The 23,989-nt window shown below is 37.8% G+C and overlaps 1 protein-coding gene across 3 annotated transcripts in view; it reads right to left on the minus strand.

Moving 5' to 3' along the window:
• The window catches only part of khdrbs3 (KH domain containing, RNA binding, signal transduction associated 3), a 141,578-nt gene extending 121,731 nt beyond the window's left edge, over positions 1-19,847 (minus strand). The window contains exon 1 of one of the 3 annotated variants that reach the window (XR_014608567.1): positions 19,348-19,847. Coding sequence is in view for 2 of the 3 variants with exons in the window: in XM_084131850.1 (XP_083987976.1) it covers positions 19,348-19,438 (91 nt within the window). In the remaining variant the exon portion in view is untranslated. The remainder of the gene's footprint in view (positions 1-19,347) is intronic. The other 2 variants (XM_084131850.1, XM_084131849.1) reach the window with 2 other exon arrangements.
• Positions 19,848-23,989: the final 4,142 nt, after the last annotated feature.

Below are 23,989 nucleotides of genomic sequence, written 5' to 3' on the forward strand. Positions count from 1 at the left end.
ATGTTTCCTTGATGCCCATGCAAGTTCGTAAAACATCTTTCAATACAACAAATTCATCAAAAGTTCTACTGTTTAAACTCCCAAAAACATTCAGTGCAAAATCAGTGATGTGTTTTCAGACCTGCTGTATTACACAAATCTTCACATTTTAAGGGCAAATTAGCACAAGCAATCTAATTTTACAAAGAATAGATCTTATGCGATATGCTTGGATCCATATCTGAATAAACAAGCTAAATCAATTAGACAGATTAGATGCTTTTACAACCGTAGTTAATCAGTGACCGATCCCGTCTCAAAAGAGCTTTTCATCTACACTGTGTATTGAAAACAGTGACTAATAATCCATACAACTAAAAGCATGACATTCATTCTTTAAAGCATTAGCCTTCATTGTGTTTAGAAGGGACTGTGGCAACCGTTGGTGGACTCTTAAGTGTTATTTTTCAAAGAACAGACTATTAGGGTGCAACATAAACACTCTCTCACTCACACACCTCTCATTACAGCATTATCCCAGTGGGTTGTTGTCCTGTTATAGGCGTCAGAGTTTGATAAAAGAGCATTTCTGTGCCTCGTTGATTTCTCATAATGAGTTCACCCGTGGAGCTGATTTGTCATTTTTCCCCCCCTTTTCGTCCTTCGTTTTCCTTCAATCTCTCACAGCTACAAAACAACGTTCACGCTCATCCGTCTGGCCCTCGTTTCTTTCTCTCTGTCTGAGATGCGGGACTGATTCTTTGATCCGTTCTTCGGCTGAGGCCGGACACTCAATCTTCCTGAGTGTTTGTCTCGCTGCGGATTGGGCTCATGTGTCTGGATGTGTAAAATGAGCTCGAATGGCTTTTGTATCGCCTCTCTGAAACCCTTATCTGATTCTACTGAAGGGAGAACAAAGACAACACACACACACACTTTCTCCGTTTCCTATCGCAGCCATCTCCTGTTTCTATCAGCAACTAACACAGAGAACATTTGATACAACTACCATCTTGCAAACTAAACAAGTAACTATACACACACAACCAACACTCAATATTTTCCCCACCGCAGCAGGGTCGCTGTACAGGGCTTGGCGTTACATTTAAATATTTATACGTTTTCTGGCCATATCAATATTTATGCATTTACTCAATTCAGAAAGTTTGTCCATCATGTTCACCTCTGTTGCCAATTAGAATCAGACAGACTCATAAAAAAATGTTATTAAAAATAAGGCACGTTTTCCACACTGTTTGCTCCTACGATATTGCATAAATATAACAATAAAAGTAAAAATAAACAGCAGTTATATCATTTTAGACCATAAACACGCCACACAGAGAGTTTGTGAACTTTTTTGGGAAGCAATTGATTTGTTGAATCAGTGCTTTGAATCAGTTCACTGCAATAAACCGTTTGAACAGTTTGAAATTAGCTTACCATGTCTAACGCAGAGTTTGCTACTGAAGTTTAAAGTCCCTTCAAAAATCAAGTTTTTTATGTGGTGTTTTTAATATGCTTTAAGACAAACCATGTGCAAATTCAGTCAACACTATTGCTGAGTATTTTCTCCTTAAACGTCCAGTGAAACAAAGACAGTCTCAAAAACACGGTTTGAAATCACCGGTGACTCCGTCTGTCGTCCGTCGGTGATCACCGGCTACCGTGTAACCAATCACGTCACGAGGGGGGCGGGCTTTAGCATATCTGCTGCAAACTGCTGCAAAGCAGTGCAACATTTGTGCAACATTAGCAACACATTAGCTGTTTGATAACAGTCAAGCAAAAGGCTAATCATATTAATTACCGTTATGTGTCTGACGTTGTAAAGAGCGATGCCATTGTGCAGCGTTTACTACGGTAACTTAAGTAAAGTTGGCCGAGTGAATCTGGGTGAGTGAGTGGAGGCGGGGCTAATTTGCATATTCATAAATCTGCGTATACTAAATGAAGCAAGGGTGTAGAGTTACATTCACAAGCTATTTTAAGGCATGACAAAAAAAAATTCACAGGAAAAAAACGTTTAAATATGTAATTTTGGTGATCAAAGATGAGTTTTAAGGGATAAAATGATTGACTACAGAGGGACTTTATTCCTAGCAAGACGCTGAAACATCTGTCAAAAAATTCTCATATTTGCAAGTTGTGAGACAAGAAAGGACCATGAAATTACTCTAATGAAATGCTCCAAGGAAACAATTTTTGTGTTAGTACAATAACGTGACATCGTTTTTCTACTGTCCAAATACATCCTCTTCTCTCCTCTACCTCAGCAAAGTAAAATCACACCTCGGCTGCAATTAGAACCAGTGTCTCAACACCTCTAAACCGCAGATCTATAACCAGGACGGCATCTATCTCCCTTATCTCAGCAAGCTCTCACTTACATTGCTCTCACAGGAGCTTTGGGCTGCGTGTATGTACTGCAGCATCTGCAGGATAATCATAATCATGTCTCCAGAGAAAGAGATGCGACACTTCAAGCCGAAATCAATGGAAATCGTCAGTTCTTTTATAATCACAGCTTGAAAAGCTTGGCTGCGAACACAACTTATCAATAAACGAATGTCATAAAGAAATGATCATTTCAGCTATGTTGTCTTCATTTACTTGAGTAAATGACAGTTTGAGACTGTTGTTAACTAAAACTTGTTAAAAATCGGTTTTATTAATTAAAATTAAGCTGAAATAAAATAAATGTTAGATGAAAAACTTAAATGTGAAAACCGTAAATAAAAAGTAAAACAAAAAAGTTGAAAAAATTATTTTAGGATGAATTACAACAATTACTAAAACTAAATCTGAAATAAAAAAATAAAGCTAAAAAGAAGTAACACTTTTCAATAAGGTCCCATATTAGTTATTAACTTATTAGTTAATGCATTCATTATTATTATTAATTATTATTATTAAGTATTTATTATTTTTTGTTAACATAAAAATACAAATGTTCATCGTTAGTTCATGTTCACTCAGGTCCATTAACCCTCTGGGGTCTGGGGTGTTTTTGGGGTCCTTGAGATGTTCTGACATGCCCTGACATTTGTGCTTTTTTCAGTTGCTTATAAACATATTAATGGCAAAGGTGTAAATTCACTCTATATAGCACAAACAGGACTTCCATAATATGTGAGCCACATGTATGTACATGTTTTCATTTTTGAGAGAATAATGTTTATGCAAGGTTATCGAAAAAACTAAAAATTAAAGTTTCTGAAATAAGGCCACAAAACACATACTAAATATGTGGCAATAAGACTTTTGAGTTCATCGCCTAGAGTTTTTTCTTCAAAATGATGTGAAAATCATCCTGCCTAATCATTCACATAAAACGATACATTGATTTTAGTTTTGTGAAACACTTAGTTTGGAAAGCCAATATGCGGATGGGGCGTAAACGCTCCAACAGCATCATGCATATTTAGTAGTTCACACCTGGTGAGACAATGTCCCTGCATACTTAATGAGCCATTCATTCAGGTGTGTCACCTATAGCTAACTTAAATATACAAGCTTCATAAAAATGATCATTCTAGAAGAAAATTTCAGATGGCATTTAGAGGCTTTTGCATCTGAACTCTTCATATATACACACACATACATACATATACATATACATATACATATATATATATATATATATATATATATATATATATATATATATATATATATATATATATATATATATATATATATATGCATGCACATACATACTTTATAATCTTTTCAAAACTAGTCAACGTCTTTCAAAACTAAAGTATACATTTTATCATACGTATTTCAAAGTAAAGCATTCATTAGTTAGTTGATGACTTTATTTTTGACAAAACACATACAGTATATATTCCTCATCTCAGTATAGCAATAGAGTTTGCTAAAAGCTGTTCATTCAATACGGCAGTATTTGAAAATCGATCATATTTTGTAAATTACATTTATATTTGCATTTATGTCAAAACCTAGACACTTTTAAACATCAAAAGGACATTTATTAAAATGTATTTGTGTCAAAATGACAAATAAACAGATTTTCCTATTCAATTTTGCATGGAAACGCTTCCAAGACGCTTGCGTGTCGCGTGAAAAATAGGCGTCGGTTCTATTTCTAGAATGCACGCGTTTTCCACGCGGCTCGTGCCGCGCCTGAGACGCGCGTCTCACACAGGCACTGTACAAACTCTAAACTGTTCACATGGGAGCCGAAATAAAAACGGACATGCCACGCAGCTGAGACGCTTACGCCACGCATCCAGTGTTTCACCGGCCTTATCCAGCGGATGTGGGCGTTTCACAGGTTTGTATGGATCGCCTCACATTTGCGTTTGAATAGCGCGGTCTCCGTAGGCGGAGTCACATTAAAACTTAATTAGCTGAGATGAGAACAACTGACATCTCTCTCTTTACATACATATTATATAAACTGTGAATATTTGTTTTTTATAAAAATTACTTCATTTAAAAGAAGAGAATTCAAGCTTCATGCCTGTGTGTCTGTATGCCTTTTTGACTGAGTATTCGCTGAGTTACAGTTCATTTTCGGACGCGTTTCAGAATTGACTTCACTGACGGAGAGTAGGCAGAACTCGCATCATGTTTATTTTTCTTTATTTGGCGAAAAGCACAACACTTTGTTTTTGTTATGAGCATACACAAAAAAAATACACGCTAAACAGGATCGATTGATGTATAACAAGCATATAAGATAAAAATTAATATATTTTTTTTATTATTTTTTTGCACTCATACGGAAAAAAACGAGCGATAGCCGACCCCAGGGGGTTAAATAAAATTTACAGATACAACAATGTGCTGGACCAACAAGTTTGATCCACGGTGGCTCTACCTCGCAAACTACAATACTTGAAGGATCTGCTGCTAAACAGCATTTTAGGCAGGTGGTCAAATGGTATTAATTGGTCTTACTGGTTTTGGCTCATCAGTGTGTGTGTGTGTGTGTGTGTGTGTGTGTGTGTGTGTGTGTGTGTGTGTGTGTGTGTGTGTGTGTGTGTGTGTGTGTGTGTGTGTGTGTGTGTGTGTGTGTGTATATATATATATATATATATATATATATATATATATATATATATATATATATATATATATATACACACACACACACACAGATATATATATATTTATATATGAAAAAGACTGCATTATATCTGGTATCGCCTACAGAAAAACAATGGTGATCAACTGGCATATTTTGATTTTTTTTTTTTTTTTTTTTAAGACACATTGAGTATAATTGCATGTCTGCTACTTTTTCAGGTAGTTCTAATTTCCCTTTACTCAGCAACTGGTCTGAAAACCCTCGCTGGCTTCAGCCCCACCAAGACATCTTAGCTAATGGGCTTTCAGACAAAAGCAGGAGAGAAAGAGCGAGCAAAAGAACAGACTGCCTGCCGTTAAAAGTTTCCAGACAAGAAAAGCAAACCGACGAGGAGAGGAGGGGTGAGCGCGTACTGCTGTATTTAATGAGCTACACCGACCAAACCTGCTCATGGGTCAGAGATGTAACAAGCCAAAAGACCCGATGCGTGTGCCAACCTTAACGAGAACCAAGTCCAACAGCAGGTCAGGACTCAAACGGCTTGAATAGAGAACAATAGTAAACAGCATGAGGAGCAAGAAGAGTTTCATTAAAAAGAGAGAAAGAAGGTGAGAGAGAAAGGAAGAGAAAATGAACCTGGAGAGTCAGGCAGGGCGGTAAAATAGAAGCAACCTCGCTAAATGGAAGACAGCTATACACGCCATAAAATACAGCTGAAGACCCAGTGGGCGAATACGAATAAAATACAGTCGGCTGCTCTGATAATACTGGAACTGCTGTTTAGTATGTTCTGTGACCTTTAAGACAAAATGATCATCTGTCTGCTGGTTATGTCAACTGATATAAAAGACCTTTCTCTCTGTCTCTCCCACTGCGAAAAACACTGGTGAGCTTTCACTGCCAAGTTGTACGTGGTATTACAGACAAAGAGTACAGCAGAATACAGTAGTAGGATTGGATCAATCGCAAAAATTCGGTATGATATACAAGCCCCTGCTACCTCGGTATTGACACTAAATGTATACCTTAGTCCAAAGGCTTTCAAAATAATATTTCAGAAGTAAAGACAAGAAACTGTTTTACTGTTTCATTCTGGTTCCTAAAAAATAATTGGTAATAATCACAATATTATAATTATTTTATTCTATTGACAGCCATAGTTTTTGATAGCTAGAAATTGAAACAAATGTCCATAGTACTGTGTGGGTGTGGGTGTGGGGGGGGGGGGGGTGGGGGTTGGTATCTATTTCTAAGTTCTCTTCCTTGCAACTACTTTCATGTCCTTACATACCTTTATTTGTGATCCTTTTACTCACCACTGTCGCCTTTAGCTCGCTCTGGGGGGTTGTGAGGCACAATCCACTGTAAAGCTGCTTAAAAACAATATTTATGGTGGAAATCTGAACTGAAATAAAAAGGTTTCTTTGCAGGCTTATACATCTAACATTAATCTAATAATGGGTGGGTAAAAAAGACACACTGTCAATTTAATAAAAAGAATGAAGCATTATATAAATCTCACATAACTATTAGCATAAAGCCTGCTCCACTTTCTAGCATTTTGCAGCTATTCCAGCATGAATTAACAGAATGAATGAGGCGTTTCATTCTAGAAACATCTTAATATGTATAACGGCGTTAAAAACATTATGAAGAGCAGTTTTCATTAAATTCTTCTAAATAAAAAAAAAAAATTCTAAATCAGTAAATTCTTTTTTTTTTTACTTGTGTGTATTTCAAAGATGCGATACAATCGTGTACAATACAAAGATGACAAAAAAGAATTTGCAATACAAACTTACTCATTGAAAAAAAGTGGTACTTGGAAAGAATTATGCACAATTATGGGGAAAAAGAACAGGATTTCTCTTACTCTTTTGAAATAAGAGTCTGATGTACTATGTAGAAATAGTGTAAATTCCAGTCGGAAGTGAGCATCCCTATGCCCTACTCAATCCGAAGGGCAGAGCCCTTGAAGTGTGGACATTGGAGGGAGCAGGGCACTTGTGTGTCACAATGTAGCCGTTTGACACGCACTTGACAATGGGAGCAATTAAAGACAATCACTGTGTCCGAAATCTGTCTGAGTAGCTACTACATTTTAATTTTAATTTACTTGGCGACCTTTAAAAAGTACGCTCTATACCAGGGGTGGGGAACGTTGGTCCTGGAGCGCTGTCCCACAGAGTTAAGTTCCAGCCCTAATCAGCTAATCAATGTCTTCAGGATCACTAAGGCTACAATCAGGTGGGTTTTTTCAGGGTTTGAGCTAAACTCTGCAGGAAAGCGTCCCTCCTGGACCAACGTTCCCCGTCCCTGCTCTATATAGTAGGAATGGGTAGTATGAATACAATTCGGACACACTACATCCGCCATGTTGTTACTGTCACGTGACCTACCAGAGTTGCTTCACTTCCAGTCATAAACCCTCCCCCGTGGCCTCATGGGATAGTAAAGTGTCCATCGTATGCACACTTCAGAATCTCGGCAGAAGTATTCGGTCATCTGGGGAGTTTTCGCCTACTGTTTTTTGAATACCATGTATTCAGACTAGAGGTAATGCCAGGGACACTTAACGACTAGCTGAAACATTCTAAGACATGATCAGTCGTGAGTATCAAGTTACATTCATAATTGACCTTACAGTCGTTAAGTGATTAAAGTTGAGTCGACGTCAACTAGTCAATGATGATGTCATTAATGAACAAATAAGCCTGAACCTCGAGCTGAGACTTGAACGCAAGTTGCCAATGGCAAATGGCATCGCTTTCCCGAAGTGCCCTTCAAGGTCGCAAAAACGCTGTATGGAATTCACCTTTGCTCTAATATGCAAAATTTCTGATCTACTGAAACCATGAAAACTAAAGTGCAAAACTGACTCATTCAGAACTCTTTATATTTATGATATCACAACCATGAGCTCATTAAGACACTGATGAATAACTGTGTGAATTACACAGAGGTTATCCATAAAAACAAAACTCTTAAAGGTACAGTATCAAAAAGAGCCTGTTTATGCAGGGTCAGAGAGCTGGTGGAGAATGGTCACAAAAAACTAAAATGAGACAATTTGGTGCAAAAAAGCATTATATGTGGACAATGGCCCCCGTTAAAGACTGTGAGAAAATGCATACACACAAGATGGTCTGTATCCGGATTACCCATGATTCATTAGCATTCAAAAGTGTTGTATCAGCACCAAGCCCAACAATTCAAGTGTATAATTGTTGCAATAATTATTTTGGATTTTATTGACCATGTTATAAAGAGGAAAAATGCCCTGTAATCATGTTTTTACAGCAGAGCAAACCAGACCACCAGGAGCCATTTGAAATTGACAGAGGAAGCTTCTCTTCTCTTTGCAAGCCTGTATAAAAAAAATAAAAAAATAAAAATAACAGCATAAAGCTTCTCTTGCAGAGCTTTTAGACTCTCATCCACAAGAGGAACGACATCACACACACACCGTTATAGGGTATAATGGGGAAAAGTGAGGATCTCGCCGGGTTATGGAGGGGCATAAATCTTTAATAGCACAGAGGCGAAGAAACAGGATATCAGTAAATGAAACTTAAGTGGATTTTCAGGCTTTTGTAGAAAGAGAAGTTATTCGGTAATGTGCTGAGAGTGGCGTAGGAAACAGACAGAGAGAGAGGTTTGACTTTTCAAGGCCCTTGCTTGACCACTACAAGCGTTATCTCATCCTCACATGCTCTTTCTTCATCTGATTAGAAACACACAAGTTTAAAAACAGTTCATTATTAAAATATATTAAATTCATTGAGCAGAAAATCATATAGCACTTTCACTTACAAAAGATAAAATGGTTTTTGCCAGTATTTGTCTTGTTTAGCAGTAAAAATATTTTGTAATTTTTAAACAAAAAACATAAAACATTTTTTAAAAAGTCAGTCTACTTGACTTCAGAGAACATATCTTGAATAAGTTATAAAGCAATGTTTGTTCTTTCTGTATTAAATCCAAACTTTAATTTTTGTTAGATCTGTGCTTAAAAAAAAATGTTTATATATATATATATATATACATACATACACTTTATATCTGTACTTTATCACTTTAAGTTCAAATTAATTTTAAATTCAAAAGGAATATCATCAATAGACATTCTCTATATTCAGGGATGAATCATCATTAATGCAACTGATTTTCACAATTTTGCTATATAGCCTAAAGATGGCTTAAATATATTTGTGCGGTTGCATTAGTGATGATTCATCCCTGAATGAAGTTCATTTGAACAAATCGGTTGATTGATTGATTGATTGATTGATTGATTGATTGTTTGAATGAATAAATGTCTTATTTAAAGTCACTAGTTTCGTTTTTGAATGAATCAGCATTTAAACAAATTATTTCGAATGATTCAATGATTCAATGACTCACTAAAGACAGTCACCTACTAGTGTAACAATATAACCTACAGAGTCACTGAACTCCACCACTAATACACAGACTGACGTCTGGAATAAACACTAACAAGTGATAAACAGTAAAAGTTCCAGTGCTGTTGGACTGCATATTGTAGACATGAAATTAACTGTTGTATAGTTATGCATCGCATATTGTAGCGGAACAGACCTTTTTTTACCTAAAGTAAACTACGATTATAAAAAATGAATATGTCAACACAAGTGAGAGAGAAAAATACAGCAAATCTATTCTTTGATCCCTTTTGCCACTTTTATTAATAGCTACAGTGGAGGGAGGACAGGAAATAATGGGAAACAAGAGAAAGGAAATGGCAAGTTGACAATTGTTGTGATCCAGATTCAAACAAACATTTTAAAGGTGAACTATTCCTTTCACATTCAGTAGACTTCCAATGTATTTTTGATCACAACTCAAACTTTCAGATGTGGTTCAAGATCTTCCTTCTGTTGTTCTGCTTCAGAATAAAGATGCTACACCAAAAAAAAGTATTAACAGGAATCAACGTCAGCCACAGTGTCAATGTAACACACACACTATTTACGTCAACACACAAATACACTAACAAATCACACTCATACTGTGAGTACTGTCGGAGATTTTAGCTTCCTAGTGGAAGCATCTGCATTTGAGAAACACCCTGCGTTGTGAAAAGAGACAAAAACACCTTTGGATGTGTGAAGATCACAGAACTCTCTGAAATCACACTCAAGCGCGTCCCGCCTTCCGGTGATACCCAGCGAGTCCGACGAATCTGGACCCATTGCCAGCTATCCTCCCTCTGAAGAGTCTCCGCCACATTGTCTGACTCCGAGAGCCATCTTCTGTCACACAGCAATCACAAGCACCAAGAAGAGCCTTCTTATTTACATACTATCATATATATTTCTCATCTTACTTTCATTCTAGCTTTATTTGTTTCCTATCTTTCCTGCTTGTTTTCCCTCCTCCTATTTCTTTCACCCATTACAATTACAATTTCATCCTGTATTTCGTTCTCCTATTGCCTTCTCCCTGCCTTTTGAAATTTAATTTGGTGGCAGTCCTTCATAAATAACTTTGCCCCTACGGAGAAGTGCGGCCTTATTCAAACTGTAGCCCGGAGCACAAAGACATACTGATTAACGGAGTCTCTCTCTCTCTCTCTCTCTCTCTCTCTCTCACTCAGTGTCTCTCTAATCCTCTGTTATCCAGGGCTGCTGTTGTACTGTCCCTTGCTCTTCTGAGCGATGCATTAACATCCTGCAGCAGTAAAAGATTAATACTGTATAAATGAGGAGGGGAGCACCACAGGGGTGGATTGGTGGCCTAGATTAACATTAGAGTGCCGTGGGTTGAAGGTTTGCCAGACAGCCTCACCGCGAGCTCCCTAATGTAAGTACCGAACACTCCTGAGCACAGATTGGGATCGTTTAGCTGTGTCGAACCCATGTCATGTTCATCCTAAGACAAAGCGAGCATGCGGGATTTAAAGGAACAGTCACCAAAAAAATTACAATTGAATCATCACTTGACAGAATTAAGACTTCTGAAGCAGTAAGTCAACCCAGACGGAATCTACAGACTGGTTAAATATGCAGAATGGATTTAAACGTGGTCAAATTAGAGCTGAAAGTACAAAATCACCAAATGTCACTGTTTTTCATGTTTCAGAATTGACACTGACATGCTAAATTCCTCTCGTGCATATGAAATTTGAGAAATAAAGCGTTTAAATGAATTTTGAGTTATGACTTAAATTTTAAATAAATCAAATGTAATAAAATAAAAAACGATTATGCTGATATACTTCTACTACAAAACAATTGGGGCCAGTACGGATTTTATATTTAAATATATTTTAAAATATAATTTATTCTGTGAAAGCAAAGCTGAATTTTCATTCATAAAAGCAAAGCATTTATTTGAAATGTAAATATTTTGTAACTAGGGGTGTAACAATATATTGTGTCGCAATTTATTGCAATACAAAAATGCAACAATATACCGACTGATTTGCAATTGCGAACTCTGATTTCTTTTGGCGAATTTAAACAATGCATGAAAGTTTTGGATCGTGGATAGTGACAATGGCCCTCATTTATCAATCTTGCGTAGAAACGGGCGTATATATTGGCGTAAGATTATGCTTACACTCCTCTCATCGCCTGATTTATGAAGCTGTGCGTACCTTTGAAATTCTGGTGTACGCAATACCTGCCCTTGATAAATGCCGCGGGTGAAATCGATCGTCATTAGAATAACACGCCCCTATATATTCAAGTCTCCGCTTCCCCCACGCCCTCATTTTACGCCATGGACACACGGAAGACGGCAAAGAAGAGAAACTTCTTTGAGAAAGAGAAAGCGAAACCAGGGAAGTGGAAAGAAACAAAATTGATTTCTAGATTTTTATTATTAATGACGCTTATTGTTATTTAGAAGAAGAATGTCGTTATTATTATTTGTATTATTATTATTATTATTATTATTATTTAAAAGAAGAAGAATGGCATTTTTATTATTTTGTCAGTCTGAATTATTTTTTTGGTCATTGAAAGCCTTTCATTACTAAACCCAGTCCGTGCATACCTGCCGGGCCTAACCCTGGCCTAACCATCGTTTCAAAGAATAGTACAACGGCGAGCGCGTCGAGTATAAACGCCTCGTCCGTTTGGGGAGGTGCGCGCGCAGTCTGCGGAGACTCGCGCTGCGGAGCCAGGCGAAAGTATAAACAAGGCTTGAAACGTCAGGTAAAGCACACAGGCTCGCAACTTAAGGAATACATATGCCTACAATTCAAATGCTTTGGTAAAGTCACACAAATTAAACATTGAAGTCCATGTTGCACAAAAATAAACACTGAAGTTTATAATTACTATGATGTTGTTTTTTTACAGTGGGTCATAATATATTATATCTTTTAGTTTGTCAGTGCGTTTTGTGGTGTTAGGAATTGTTTTTTTGCGCATTCCCGCACTCAAAACGTGCGTACACCACCTCCTGAGCTGGCGTAGGATTTGAGCGTGTCGTACGCCAACGTCCATATTGATAAATCTCAAAGTCAACGTGGTTTTGGGTGTACGCTGGAAATTTGGTGTACGCACTTTTGATAAATGAGGGCCAATATGTATAGTGGATAGTTCACCCAAAATAAAATTTTCAATTTAAAAAGTTTTAGTGTCTTTAGTAAACTACTATAAATAATGTTGAATATAATGTATAATAATGCAATTGGGGAATATTTGTGAGCCCTGATAATGCCAAATGTCTTGTGTTACCAGTAAAAAGTGGCCTACATTATTTTAAATGTATAGTCAGTGACAGAGTGCAAGCATATTCGTCTAAAATAATTCTGTATTTTCAGCTTCAGAATCATGAATATTTTTATTCTGGTGTCACCATTGTCCTGTGCATTGGGATATCAAAATCCTAAAAAATCTTACTGACAACTTTTGTACATTGATGTATATAGCCAAAATAAGTGGTTGGCTTGGAAAACAACTTTGACGAATCTTCAAAATACATTTTGAAAGATGAAAGAAACTTATACAAGTTTCAAACTACATGAAAGTTTGTAAATGAAGACAAGATTTTCATTTTTGGGTGAATTGTACAAAGACTCAGTTTCTCCCTCAGAAGCCTATGGAAATATTGCATTCGAGGGGGTTTATTGGTCACCACAGGTTGTTCGGTAAGACCGCTACATATCACGTTACAGATTTCCAGTTCTCAAGGGCAAGTTGGAGAGGAAGGGAGGGGAAACAGAGTGCTTCTCCTCCTCAAACTCACAGAGACAGTATTTCATAGCTACACGCTCCGGCTCATTATCCCTGACCCGTCGTGTCGAATCAGAGCTCGGCGTCTGAGAATCCAGGCTCATTTGTTTTTCGAGCTGACCTGAGAAAGCCCCCCACACAGAAACTGCTGAGACTGACAAACGCAGACACAAAACCGCCGGTTTTTTTCTGTACCGTCAAACAGAAAATGAGAAGCGTGGCACGTTTTCCACATCGCTGCGTTTTATGGGGGATGAGAATGCTTTAAAATCACCCATCCCATCACGCAAGGGCCGCTGGAGATGATTATACCTGTAGACGAGCCGCGAAACGACTGCGGCTTGAGACCGGGAAGGAGTAATCGGAGGTGACGCACAAACATCTATTGCATTTTAGTAAATACGAACGTAAAAATAGATTCTGAAAACAATGTCACACCTGACACGCACGGACTACTCCTCCTCATAAAAGTCCTGTAAACGTGATTCATGATACTTGAATTGATTTATTTGATCGTTAAAGGTGAAACCCCGCCATTTCCGCACAACTAGCAGCACCTGCAATTTGTTTGTTTGAGGAAATAGTAACATCGGCTCAACCAACGCCATGAGTTTATGGGTGGGACTAAGTAAAGGAAAACAAGCTTGTCATTATTTGTGTAAACCTGTTTGGGGCTGCTAATGGTGCAATAAATGACATACTTCACCTTTAAATATTATTCTTCCCTTGGAGATAATCACCCAGCAAAACGTGGAGAACATAAACCAGTAAATTACACTGGCTAGTCATTTCTTTGACATAACTTGGAACCTTAATCAGATGTTAAGGTGTAAAATCAATATGTGTTGACTGCAGTTAACGAGCAGTCATTAGATTTTATAAGGAACAATTCAAGTCTCTCAGGAAACAGTTCTCACTTCACACAGAGGAAAAGCAAGTGCATTGCTGCGTGTCTAAAATCCTCTCGGTAAAAGACATCCTGCAATAATAACAACTAGTCATTAGCTGCCTAAACAGGATCAAGAAGTGACAGAGCAAAAGCAGAACAAGAAAAAAAAAAGAAGATATTTTTAATGCCAACTTCAGGCAATTCGTTACAAGGTTAGGAATAATTAAAAAAAACTGAGTCATACACAGAAAACACTAAAGCATTCTTCTGTACTGTTGCATTTGGTTTACATTCATTTGTAGTGCAAACACTATTGTTGTATCCCTCTGATGCATGCAAATGCAATAAATCACAGATAAAACCTTTTTTTTTTAACTTAAAATATAAAAATCACTCCCAATCTAAAAAAAAACATTAATTTCAAGATAGCAGCACATCTGTTCACTGCAATAAAAGAGAGCAGTACATATTCAAGAGATACTTGATGCGTCGTCCATATTGAAGTTATGTTGTCATTAATTTTTTTTTTTTAAATGCAATGACATAAGGTCGCTCATTTAGAATAATGGAAAAGAGATAAAAACAGCTTGTAAATATCTGTTCACTCTGCCTGTGAGCATCTATACTCATGAGAACTGATCCTAGATCAGTTATCCTAATCCTATTCTCTCCAGTACTGTGATATTAGCAAAAACAGGTCAGAAACTCACATCGACAGCTATCCACGTACACACATAAGATATTAATGCTGCCCGGGGTGTCTGAGAGACAGTGATGATTATCTCAATCAAGTGCCATTCTACTTGCAATTTATCTCTCTAACTGTCTCTATTTATCTCCGTTCACAAGGCATTTGATGCAATGCCAGGCTCTGTTTCTGTTTGCTCGTGGGTGGTTTTGTAAGTCGGCATATAGCCACAGACCAGAGGGCAAAGAGAGAGAGAAAAACTATTTTTTTACAGATCTCTCTATCATAGCAAGAATCAATGTCCCTTCCTGAATCTTAAATGTATCTTATAGACCATCTTACAAAGCACATACTGTGCTTTAGGAGTTTTGGGGATTTTGCACAAGCATTTGTTTATTCTTCAACCAGGGATGCAGCATGCATGAGCTAAAGGATTTCCTCTTTTTCTCATCACTCACTCTCTTCTCCTTCCTCTGGGTAAATGGTGGTTTGGATATGATATAAACATGGCAAACCAAGATGGGATAAAGTGATCCATTGGCATTGCCAATGATTTCAGCTGGTACACTGAGACCACCACATATAATCTGGCACTGCTAAAACATCTACTATAATATAATGAAATACTTTAAATTTATATACTTGCAGAATAAACCAGCAGAAGTTAATTTATGCTAGCCAGCTAAATATTGACCGCTGTAAAGCACAGCTAAAGATGTGGCAAAGCTAAACATCTGCCCATGCAAAATTACCGCTGTATCAATCGTTGCATCAATATTTTGAGTTCAATAATGTAGAAACAAGTTTTCTAATGTGGAAGCTCTAAAAACTAACCTTTTTTTAAACTGCCTCTAGAAAGTGTCGCACTCAAGTACTGTAAAGTACAAAAGCGACGAAAGCTTGCAACACTGAATCTTCCTCATGTATTTGGTGATGTCATTTGCAATACATATATTTGGCATAATTTACTATGCATTTAATCATGATGTATATCAAGTGACACCCAGACTTGCAATACTGTACATACACAACCATCTTCAGAAATACATATGCTTACTAAATTCAAGCACACGTACACATTGCTACTAAATGTAAGCACAGGTATGTGGTCTAAGTCGTTACTGGTACATTAAATTTGACTTTTCTAAGACCCAATTATGGATCTTAGAAAATTATGGATTATAATGGAGTGTAATTACACTAAATACCTAATTAGTGCCTCACATTCTCTTAAGAAAGGCCTTTCTAAAGCAATTAAGTAAAAAGATTGTGTGGGATTTGAAGTTTAGCCTTCCTGCAGCTCAAACAGTAGAGCGTTGGCGCTTGCAACGCCAAGGTCATGGGTTCGATTCCCAGGGAAAGCAAGAACTGATAAGAATGTAAATGTGGACCTTGAAATGCAATGTAAGTCGCTTTGGATAAAAGTGTCTGCCAAATGCGTTATTGTAATGACTGTTGGTGTGTGCTGGTTTAATAAAACTCCCACTGTATCTGTTTCCAGCCAGTTAAGAATTGTTTAGCGGCCTGTGTAGCATTGCAAACAGTGTAAATGCATGTGCAAATGTGTATTTGTAAGTTGCTTCTCTTTGTGTTCCTCTTCTCCTGCCAATTACATAATTTAGTTAAGGATTCTAAGATGAGAGCTACTCGACATGACATCATGAGCCATCTGTAGTATACTGGAGATAAGAGCGCAAGTTTTTCTCAAGATTTGGCAGCCACGCAAACATCTCCAAACCCCAGGACGCCTATGCTGATTTCTGCCAATAAAACATTGAGAGATGTTAGCTAATTACTTGCAAATTGCATCTTTCTTAATAAACGAGCAAATACACTTATGAAGCAGTCTCTTTCTTCCTGGCTTGCTCAATTTCTCTCTCTCTCTCGTTTTAATTTCTGTAAGCGAAACTGTCCAAGAACTGAAAAGAGGTAAAAACTCTGTCCTTCTGTCATCATGCCTCTCACTTCAAAATATCCTGCTAAAAGGTCTTGCAATTTAAAGTGAAAGGAAGCAAGATGGAATGATAAGTAAGAAAAGTGCTGAGTGTGAAAGTGTGAAAAATGTTATCCGCTACGCTGGTCATACCCCCGGTTCTTCGCTCTGACAGCAGCACCGTTCTTCTCACGGCAAACCCTAGCGGTCTCTGCAGAAATTGCAGTTACTGTCGACAGAACTCATCTGAATATCTTCCACCCTGGCATCTTGATGTGGCTTTGAGAAAGAGATAGAGAGACCACACCATTTTTACTGAGAAATGAGACAGGTTTGATGTCTAATGACATCTGCATTTGGAAGCTTTGAGCTGCAAAGCTAGACTGGAATGACCCTTTTTAGAGATATTTTTTGGATATTGAATGCAGGAAAAATCATCAAAAAGCATCACTACATTTATGAAAAAGTTAAACTTTGTACTCTCTTTACTTTATGACATTTTTAATTTGATTTTACACTATTCCCTGCACATATACTCCTCAACCCTCTTAAAGAAATTGTTCACCCAAAATTTACCACCCAGTTACAAATTTTTTTTTTTTCTGTGCAACAAAGCGGATGAGTTATAGTGATCTATTTATTTACTGTTGCTGTTTTGTGTTTTTTGGCGCTTGACGTGTTCACTATTCAATGTTGTAAAGAATAAAACAGCATACAAATAAAATAAAAACGTCTATATTTCTGGTTTAAAAAAATACCAGGTTTGGAACAACATGGAGGTGAGTAAATATTGACCCCATTTATATATGAACAGTTGCACAGAAAGAACATGTTTCACATTATGCTGATTCGGCAGCTTATTATCAGACCTCATATGCCTTAGTGTTAGAGCTCCTAAACCTTCAGTCACCCCCTTGGGCAAAGTGCAACGAAGAGTAACAGCCAGGGAACACATTCTATTGCATAAGTGCAGCTTTAATTGAAGAATGGCTGCATCATGCCTAAAGCTGCAAACGGACTCTCTTACGCACTGGTTCACCAGATTTAAAGCTCTATGGTTTTAGTTTGGAGACACTACGGCCGATTCTGCCCGGTGAATCGAGTGGAATTTTTCATTGGATCGCACGACGAGGAACACATCTCAAGCAACAGCATCAAATTTTTTCATGAGTAAATAACTTTGACATATTACTTGTGCAACAGAGAGCATTCGGATGAGAGAAAGAGATGGAGCGCGCAATCTATGACAGCTATGTACATTGCAAGGGAGCACACAATGGCATGCCAAACTTTTTTAACTGGTAGGATAAAGAAAGGTATAGGAATAAAACAATGACATTTTGCCTATATTGCCAGACTTACGTTCATGCAACAGCCTCCATGCAACACCAACATTCTGAACATGTTCACGGTCATGCGAGTCTTTGTTTGAATTATGAATGTTCCCACCAACTGGCAAACCATCCCTTCAACATTTTCTTTAAGCTGCTCATAAAGATAAGTAGAACGGACGGATGTTTATGTCTTTGCATTTGAATGCAAAGGCCAGAACAAAACTCTAAAACACAAATTTCTGGATGGAACTCTCTGGTGCTTAAACACACTTTCCATTCAGTGCTTATTTGCCTGAGAGCCCCAAAAGTCTTGCATCCAATCCAGAGATGTAAATAACTGCACCTGCTACATTCGTTATCAATGATATTGGTTCTGTGCAGTGCTCTTAAAACGGATTAATTAATGAGTCTCTCTCTCTCTAGAGTCTAGACTCAAATCTGCTCTGCTTCCTTGAGGGAAGCGCAAATGAGCTCATGCTCTTGAGGAATGAACATGCTTAATTCTTTACAGAGAACAGAAAAATACACATATGAAAAAAATAAAACCAGTAGGCTATGTTTATGCTGCCTCTTTAGGTTACTGCATACTCACTTACATTTACTCATTAGCATATCGAAAGAGACTCTAACCCAATTGTCACTAGTAACATTTCTAGTTACATTTTATTTCACTCGTCATATGTAATGGTTAGTCAGAATGGATACTTTGCAGTTCAATTTTTATAAATAAAAAAAAAAAAAAAAAAGTAAAGGAAGATTAAATATATTATTATAGTAACAATGTGAACACACACTAGTACCAAAAGGGTATTAGTTTCTATGAGATTAGTACTGGAGAAAAATGCTATTTGTTACCACCAACAAATGAGCTAGTTGTTTGTCACTATTTGTGACTAAAACAAAGGAACAAGTACTAGTATGCGATGGAAAAGTAGTGGTTCAACAACAACAAATTCAACAAATAGCCACTACAGGAATAACTAGTGCCTAAGGAATTGATAGTAAAACCGAATACTCTAATTAAAATAAATTAAAATGAGTTCGTGTTAAAACGGCTTGCCACAATGTACAAATGCATATATTTATAGTATGTTTGAATATGTTACAATAAGCGAATAGGACAACCAAATAAACGGTTCATCATAATCATAATCTCCTTAGTATTTCAACCAGTGATCGCGCAAAACGCACAGAACATCGCGTCGAGGAATTTAAGAGCGGTGACACGAATAGTTTGACAGGAGACAGCGGGACTTACCTTGATCAAGAAGACGCAATGAGTGCTGGAAGGACGGGTCCAGGGAATCCTTCTCCGCCATCAGTTCTGGCAAGTACTTTTCGTTATCCATCTTGCCCAGTGAGTTTGGTCCGACAAAAAGCTTGTCAGTTGTAAGAGAATGTTAGATCCTGCTGTTGTCCTAAAGCAACCCAGGCAAAATGCGCACCAGTCGTACAAGGAAAAGAACCCAGTGATTCTATTAGCTGTCGGTAAGCATCTGCAACATAACCTGGAGTTGGCTTTTTTTCTTTAGTTGTGCTGAAGATAACTGTCCATGCGCTTCCCAGATGGTTCGTCTTTAGCCCATCTGCAGGAATATGCCGATGCCTCCGTCCAGTCAGACTGCCGCTCGCAACTGTAAACAAGCGCTTTGAAGCTCCCCCTGTTGTATCCACGGGCAACGACTGCAAGATCTTCCGTTGATTGGATGTAGCTGGTGCCGCTCGTGAGATATCGGATAGCCAGATGTCAATCATTCCGTGAGGGCGGGGCGGGTGAGGAATTGTCCGAGGTGCTGCAGTTTCTTGCGAAATGTGTTGAGAGTGACAGAGATGGGAATCGAAAGGAGTCTGACGTTTGTGATTTTGGATGGATCATACTGTAATAATCATCTTAACATTACGAGGACTTAACGGTTCCAGTTACTATTTGTTTTGAAATATTTGAGAGAGATAAAAAAAGTTGTTGTTGCATTTAATCTCCCCAGTAGTCCGTTGCCAGTAAATAGCCATTTAACAGAATTTTTCCAAAAGGTGTGTTTACATTAGGCTATATATAACCATTTGAGAGGTAAACACAAACTAATGATTGGTCTTCTTCAGTAGCCTATAAAATTTCTCAAATTAATATTTGATTTATTTTATAGAAAAGCCTTCAAGCGATTACTACAACAAAACCCTAATGTGTCCATACAATCTTTAACCACACGTTTCTATATGATAATCACAGTCAACACTACAAGATACAATAGCTTCACGGTCCTTAAGAACAACATAAGTTCTTGGTTTGGAGATTACGAAACAAATAACTATTAACGGTTCAGTTAGCGAGTCAACTCCAAGTTGTTTCAATGGACTAAAAAGCACCATCTCATCACTATTCTTTCATGTCACACTGTAAAAAAAATCTGTAGAAATTACAGTATTACTGGCAGCTGCTTGCCAGTAACTTACTGTAGATTTAAATTGATGTTATTTACTGGCAACAGTTTGTTCAAAGTTAAATGAACATTAAACATTAACAAGTCTTTATCTTTACAGAATAAAAATAACAGCCTCATGCAAAGCATTCTGGGAACCAAAATCTGAAGGAAAAAAAACAGAAAAAGGTTGATGAAGATTTCTGGTTCCCAGAATGCTTTGCATTAGATTGTTATTTTATAGTTTTATTCTGTAAAGACAAAGACTTGTTAATGTTCATTTAACTTTGAACAAACTGTTGCCAGTAAATAACATAAATTTAAATCTACAGTAAGTTACTGGCAAATAGCTGCATAACTACAGCAATTTTTTTACAGTGCATGTTCAGAATTTGGACAATAGATGGCCATGCTGTGTAATTCACTAAAAAGAACCGGCTCATCAGTGATGGATTCAGGAAATTGGACTCTAGCACTGTATGTAGCACTGTATGAGTTTGCTTCACTAAAATAACTGACCCACAAGAATCATTTTAGCACAGTGTTCTTAAGTAATTGTACATCCTTAAAGCTGCCGTCGGCAAAAAATTTTTGATCATATTCAGTGAAATCGACACTATAATCCGACAGAACAACATAAATAAGGTGGTTTTAGAAAAAAACCTGAGCTTCTAACTCCACCTGGAGCGTGTTATTTGTTTTGCAAAAATCCACCGCTCCCGGATCATCGGGTCCAATCAGCGCTGGGGGGTGTGAGATCTGACTGTCAATCACAGGTCGTGCACACGCCACAGATCCCACTCCCCCCTCGCGCTGAGTCGCGCACGTTACAATATCACATGCACACGCCTGAAGTTTGCAGGTGTGTTGGATTGTATGAAGCGTGATGGCGGAGAGAAAATCTACTAACAAGCTTCCAATTCCTCGGTTATTGCTATCTATGGGTAGATTAGCCAGGGCAGCCTACCTCCGAGTCCATGGTGTTAATCGATGCTGAAGAGACGGACGCGTTCACAGAAAACATGGTGCACACGCACTGACGAGCACGAACTCGATGGGAGGGTGCTCGCTGGTAGTGGGGGAGGGGCATGAGAGTTGTAAACATTCAAAATTTCTTCAATCTGCCAGACTTGCCGACTGCAGCTTTAAATCATTCTATAATCTTTTAAATGTAATCTGTTCTGAATAAAAATGTATATAAAAAAATAAAATTATTAATATAACCCGTTCTGAATAAGTGGTGATCTTTGCAATGTGGTGGGAAGAGACCTGTATAAAAGACCTTGGGCTGATTTGGCAGATTTTAACATGATGTGTATCATAAGTTGCTAATGTTTTTTTACTTACCCTAAGCTCTTAAATTGTGAGACAGTTCAGAAAAGAGCTTATCAGAGCTGTTCAAGGCAGAATTTACTCTGGAACTACAAGTGCAAAACAGGATTTGCGTATCCGTCCCTGCAGATAAACAGACAGAGAGAACTCATGAGCCAAAAGGCAACATATATACACCATATAAAATATAACAAAATGCATATTATTCAGAAAAACCCATACATCTGTGTAACTCACAACATTCATACCAAAGAAAGGTCAAAGTGGTCTCATGGCTGCAGGCTTAGCCTACCAACCGCAGAGTTACTCTGCCTCCATGTCAATATGCAACAGCATTAGATGCCAGTCAAAACTGATGTGTGATGCCATGAGGGACATGACACATGAATGGTCAGTAGCTGGAAGAGACATGCCCAAATTAAGATTTTTCAAATGAACAGCTAAACTGTCAAAAATAGGAATGTGAGCTGTTTTACTGTAAAGCCCAATTTCTACAGATAGCCTGGGGAAGGCTAAACTTAACTCAAGAGTGAGTCATGTATCTGTAAAATACCAGCTCAGATCTTACTGATGAGGTCATGCATGTGTAATACTAGAGATTGAACAATGGAAAGAGATGCTGCCAGTATTTCACAGGGGAGCTATCGGCCCGCTTATTGAGTTATTGTGTTTGGTAGCACCATGTATGTGGTAGTTCATGTTTGATCCTTTCATTGTCTCTCGGATCCAGTCATTGAAAAAATTATTATTTTGCCAAAAGCGCTCAGGCTCTCAGAGACACAGCCAAATGAAGAGCAAAAATCCATTCCCCGCTGCACCTTTTTTCCTGTTTGGAGGAGAAGAGTGGGTAAAGAGGTTAAAGGTCACTGTCAGAGCATCGCATACACAGTCAATCAAAAATCCACACTAAATTAAGTAGGAGAAATTTTTCATACCTTTTTTCAAATCCTGCATCTCATCCCATCAGCAATCCAGAATATTTTTGTAGAAATGCATTACGGCACATCTGGACATGTTTCTAAAGTAATGCAGTAATGTTATGCTGTCTTGACTGATTTGCACTGCATTAGATCACATTAGATTAAGCACATTCTATCTATCCATCTATCTATCTAGAGAAACTAAATACACCTCACTTTCATTTCTAAAAGACGGAATCAAAATTCACTGAGCATATGATGTTTGGGCCAGGTCTCCGCTAGACTTCTTATGCAGATGAAAGTGTCCGGTGTTCTTGCACCTTATGGTGTGTGTGTGTGTGTGATTAATCCGATCTCATCTTCCGTTAATGGCTCTCACTCTCAGCAGGTTCTTTCACCTCACTGCTAATGACCAAACTCAAGAGTCACCAAAGGAAACCCACGGAAGAGAATTCAGGTCACAGTTTTGTTTAAGGCTATTTTCTGTTACCATCTGTGATGATTTATATACAGTATACGTTTGTCAACAGACAGCCCCCAAACGAGAGGCTGAAGAGCCAAATGAGACAAAATCGTCCAGTAGTGAAGTGGGCTGTCTCATTATACCAGTCGGGGTAGTTCTCAACTCTTCAGTTGTCAGAAATTGAAAAATAAAAAGGTGGAGGCTTAGGTGGGCGTATTGGACTGTAGGCAGCGGAAACAAGTTGCATAACTCAGAATGTCAGAGTTCTGATGAGCAAAACCCACTCTATCTTCGCAAACCCTGATCCATGGTTCTGAAACCGGAAGAAAAAAAACTTCTATGTATATCAGCACTTTTATGTTCATCCACATCAAACTTTGAGGTGACGCTCTGTATGTTTACTGTGTGGACGGAAAGCTTCAAGCAATCGATGAAATGTTTATTTATAGGTACCAGTGGGTTGAGTATATGGAGAGGTTAGCTCTGAGAACAGCTAAAGTTAGAGATAGGAGACAGTTAGCTGCTATTGTATACACTATGCAAATTCAGGGATGCATGAAGGTTAGGACTATCCATCCTTACCTTAAATAAGCCTTAGGCTGCAATCAAAGTTTTACAAAATCACTTTGAACGCCATAACACTACAAACCATGCAGCTTTTAAATATGACAGCCAGGAGGTCAATCTGTGATATTTATGTACATCCCCTACTGGTCAAATAAACAAGTCAGAGTTTACAAGACTTACACTTTGGACTGCTTTCAAAGA

This window comes from Abramis brama (assembly GCF_963993115.1).
Source record: "Abramis brama genome assembly, chromosome: 12".
Classification (NCBI taxonomy): domain Eukaryota; kingdom Metazoa; phylum Chordata; class Actinopteri; order Cypriniformes; family Leuciscidae; genus Abramis; species Abramis brama.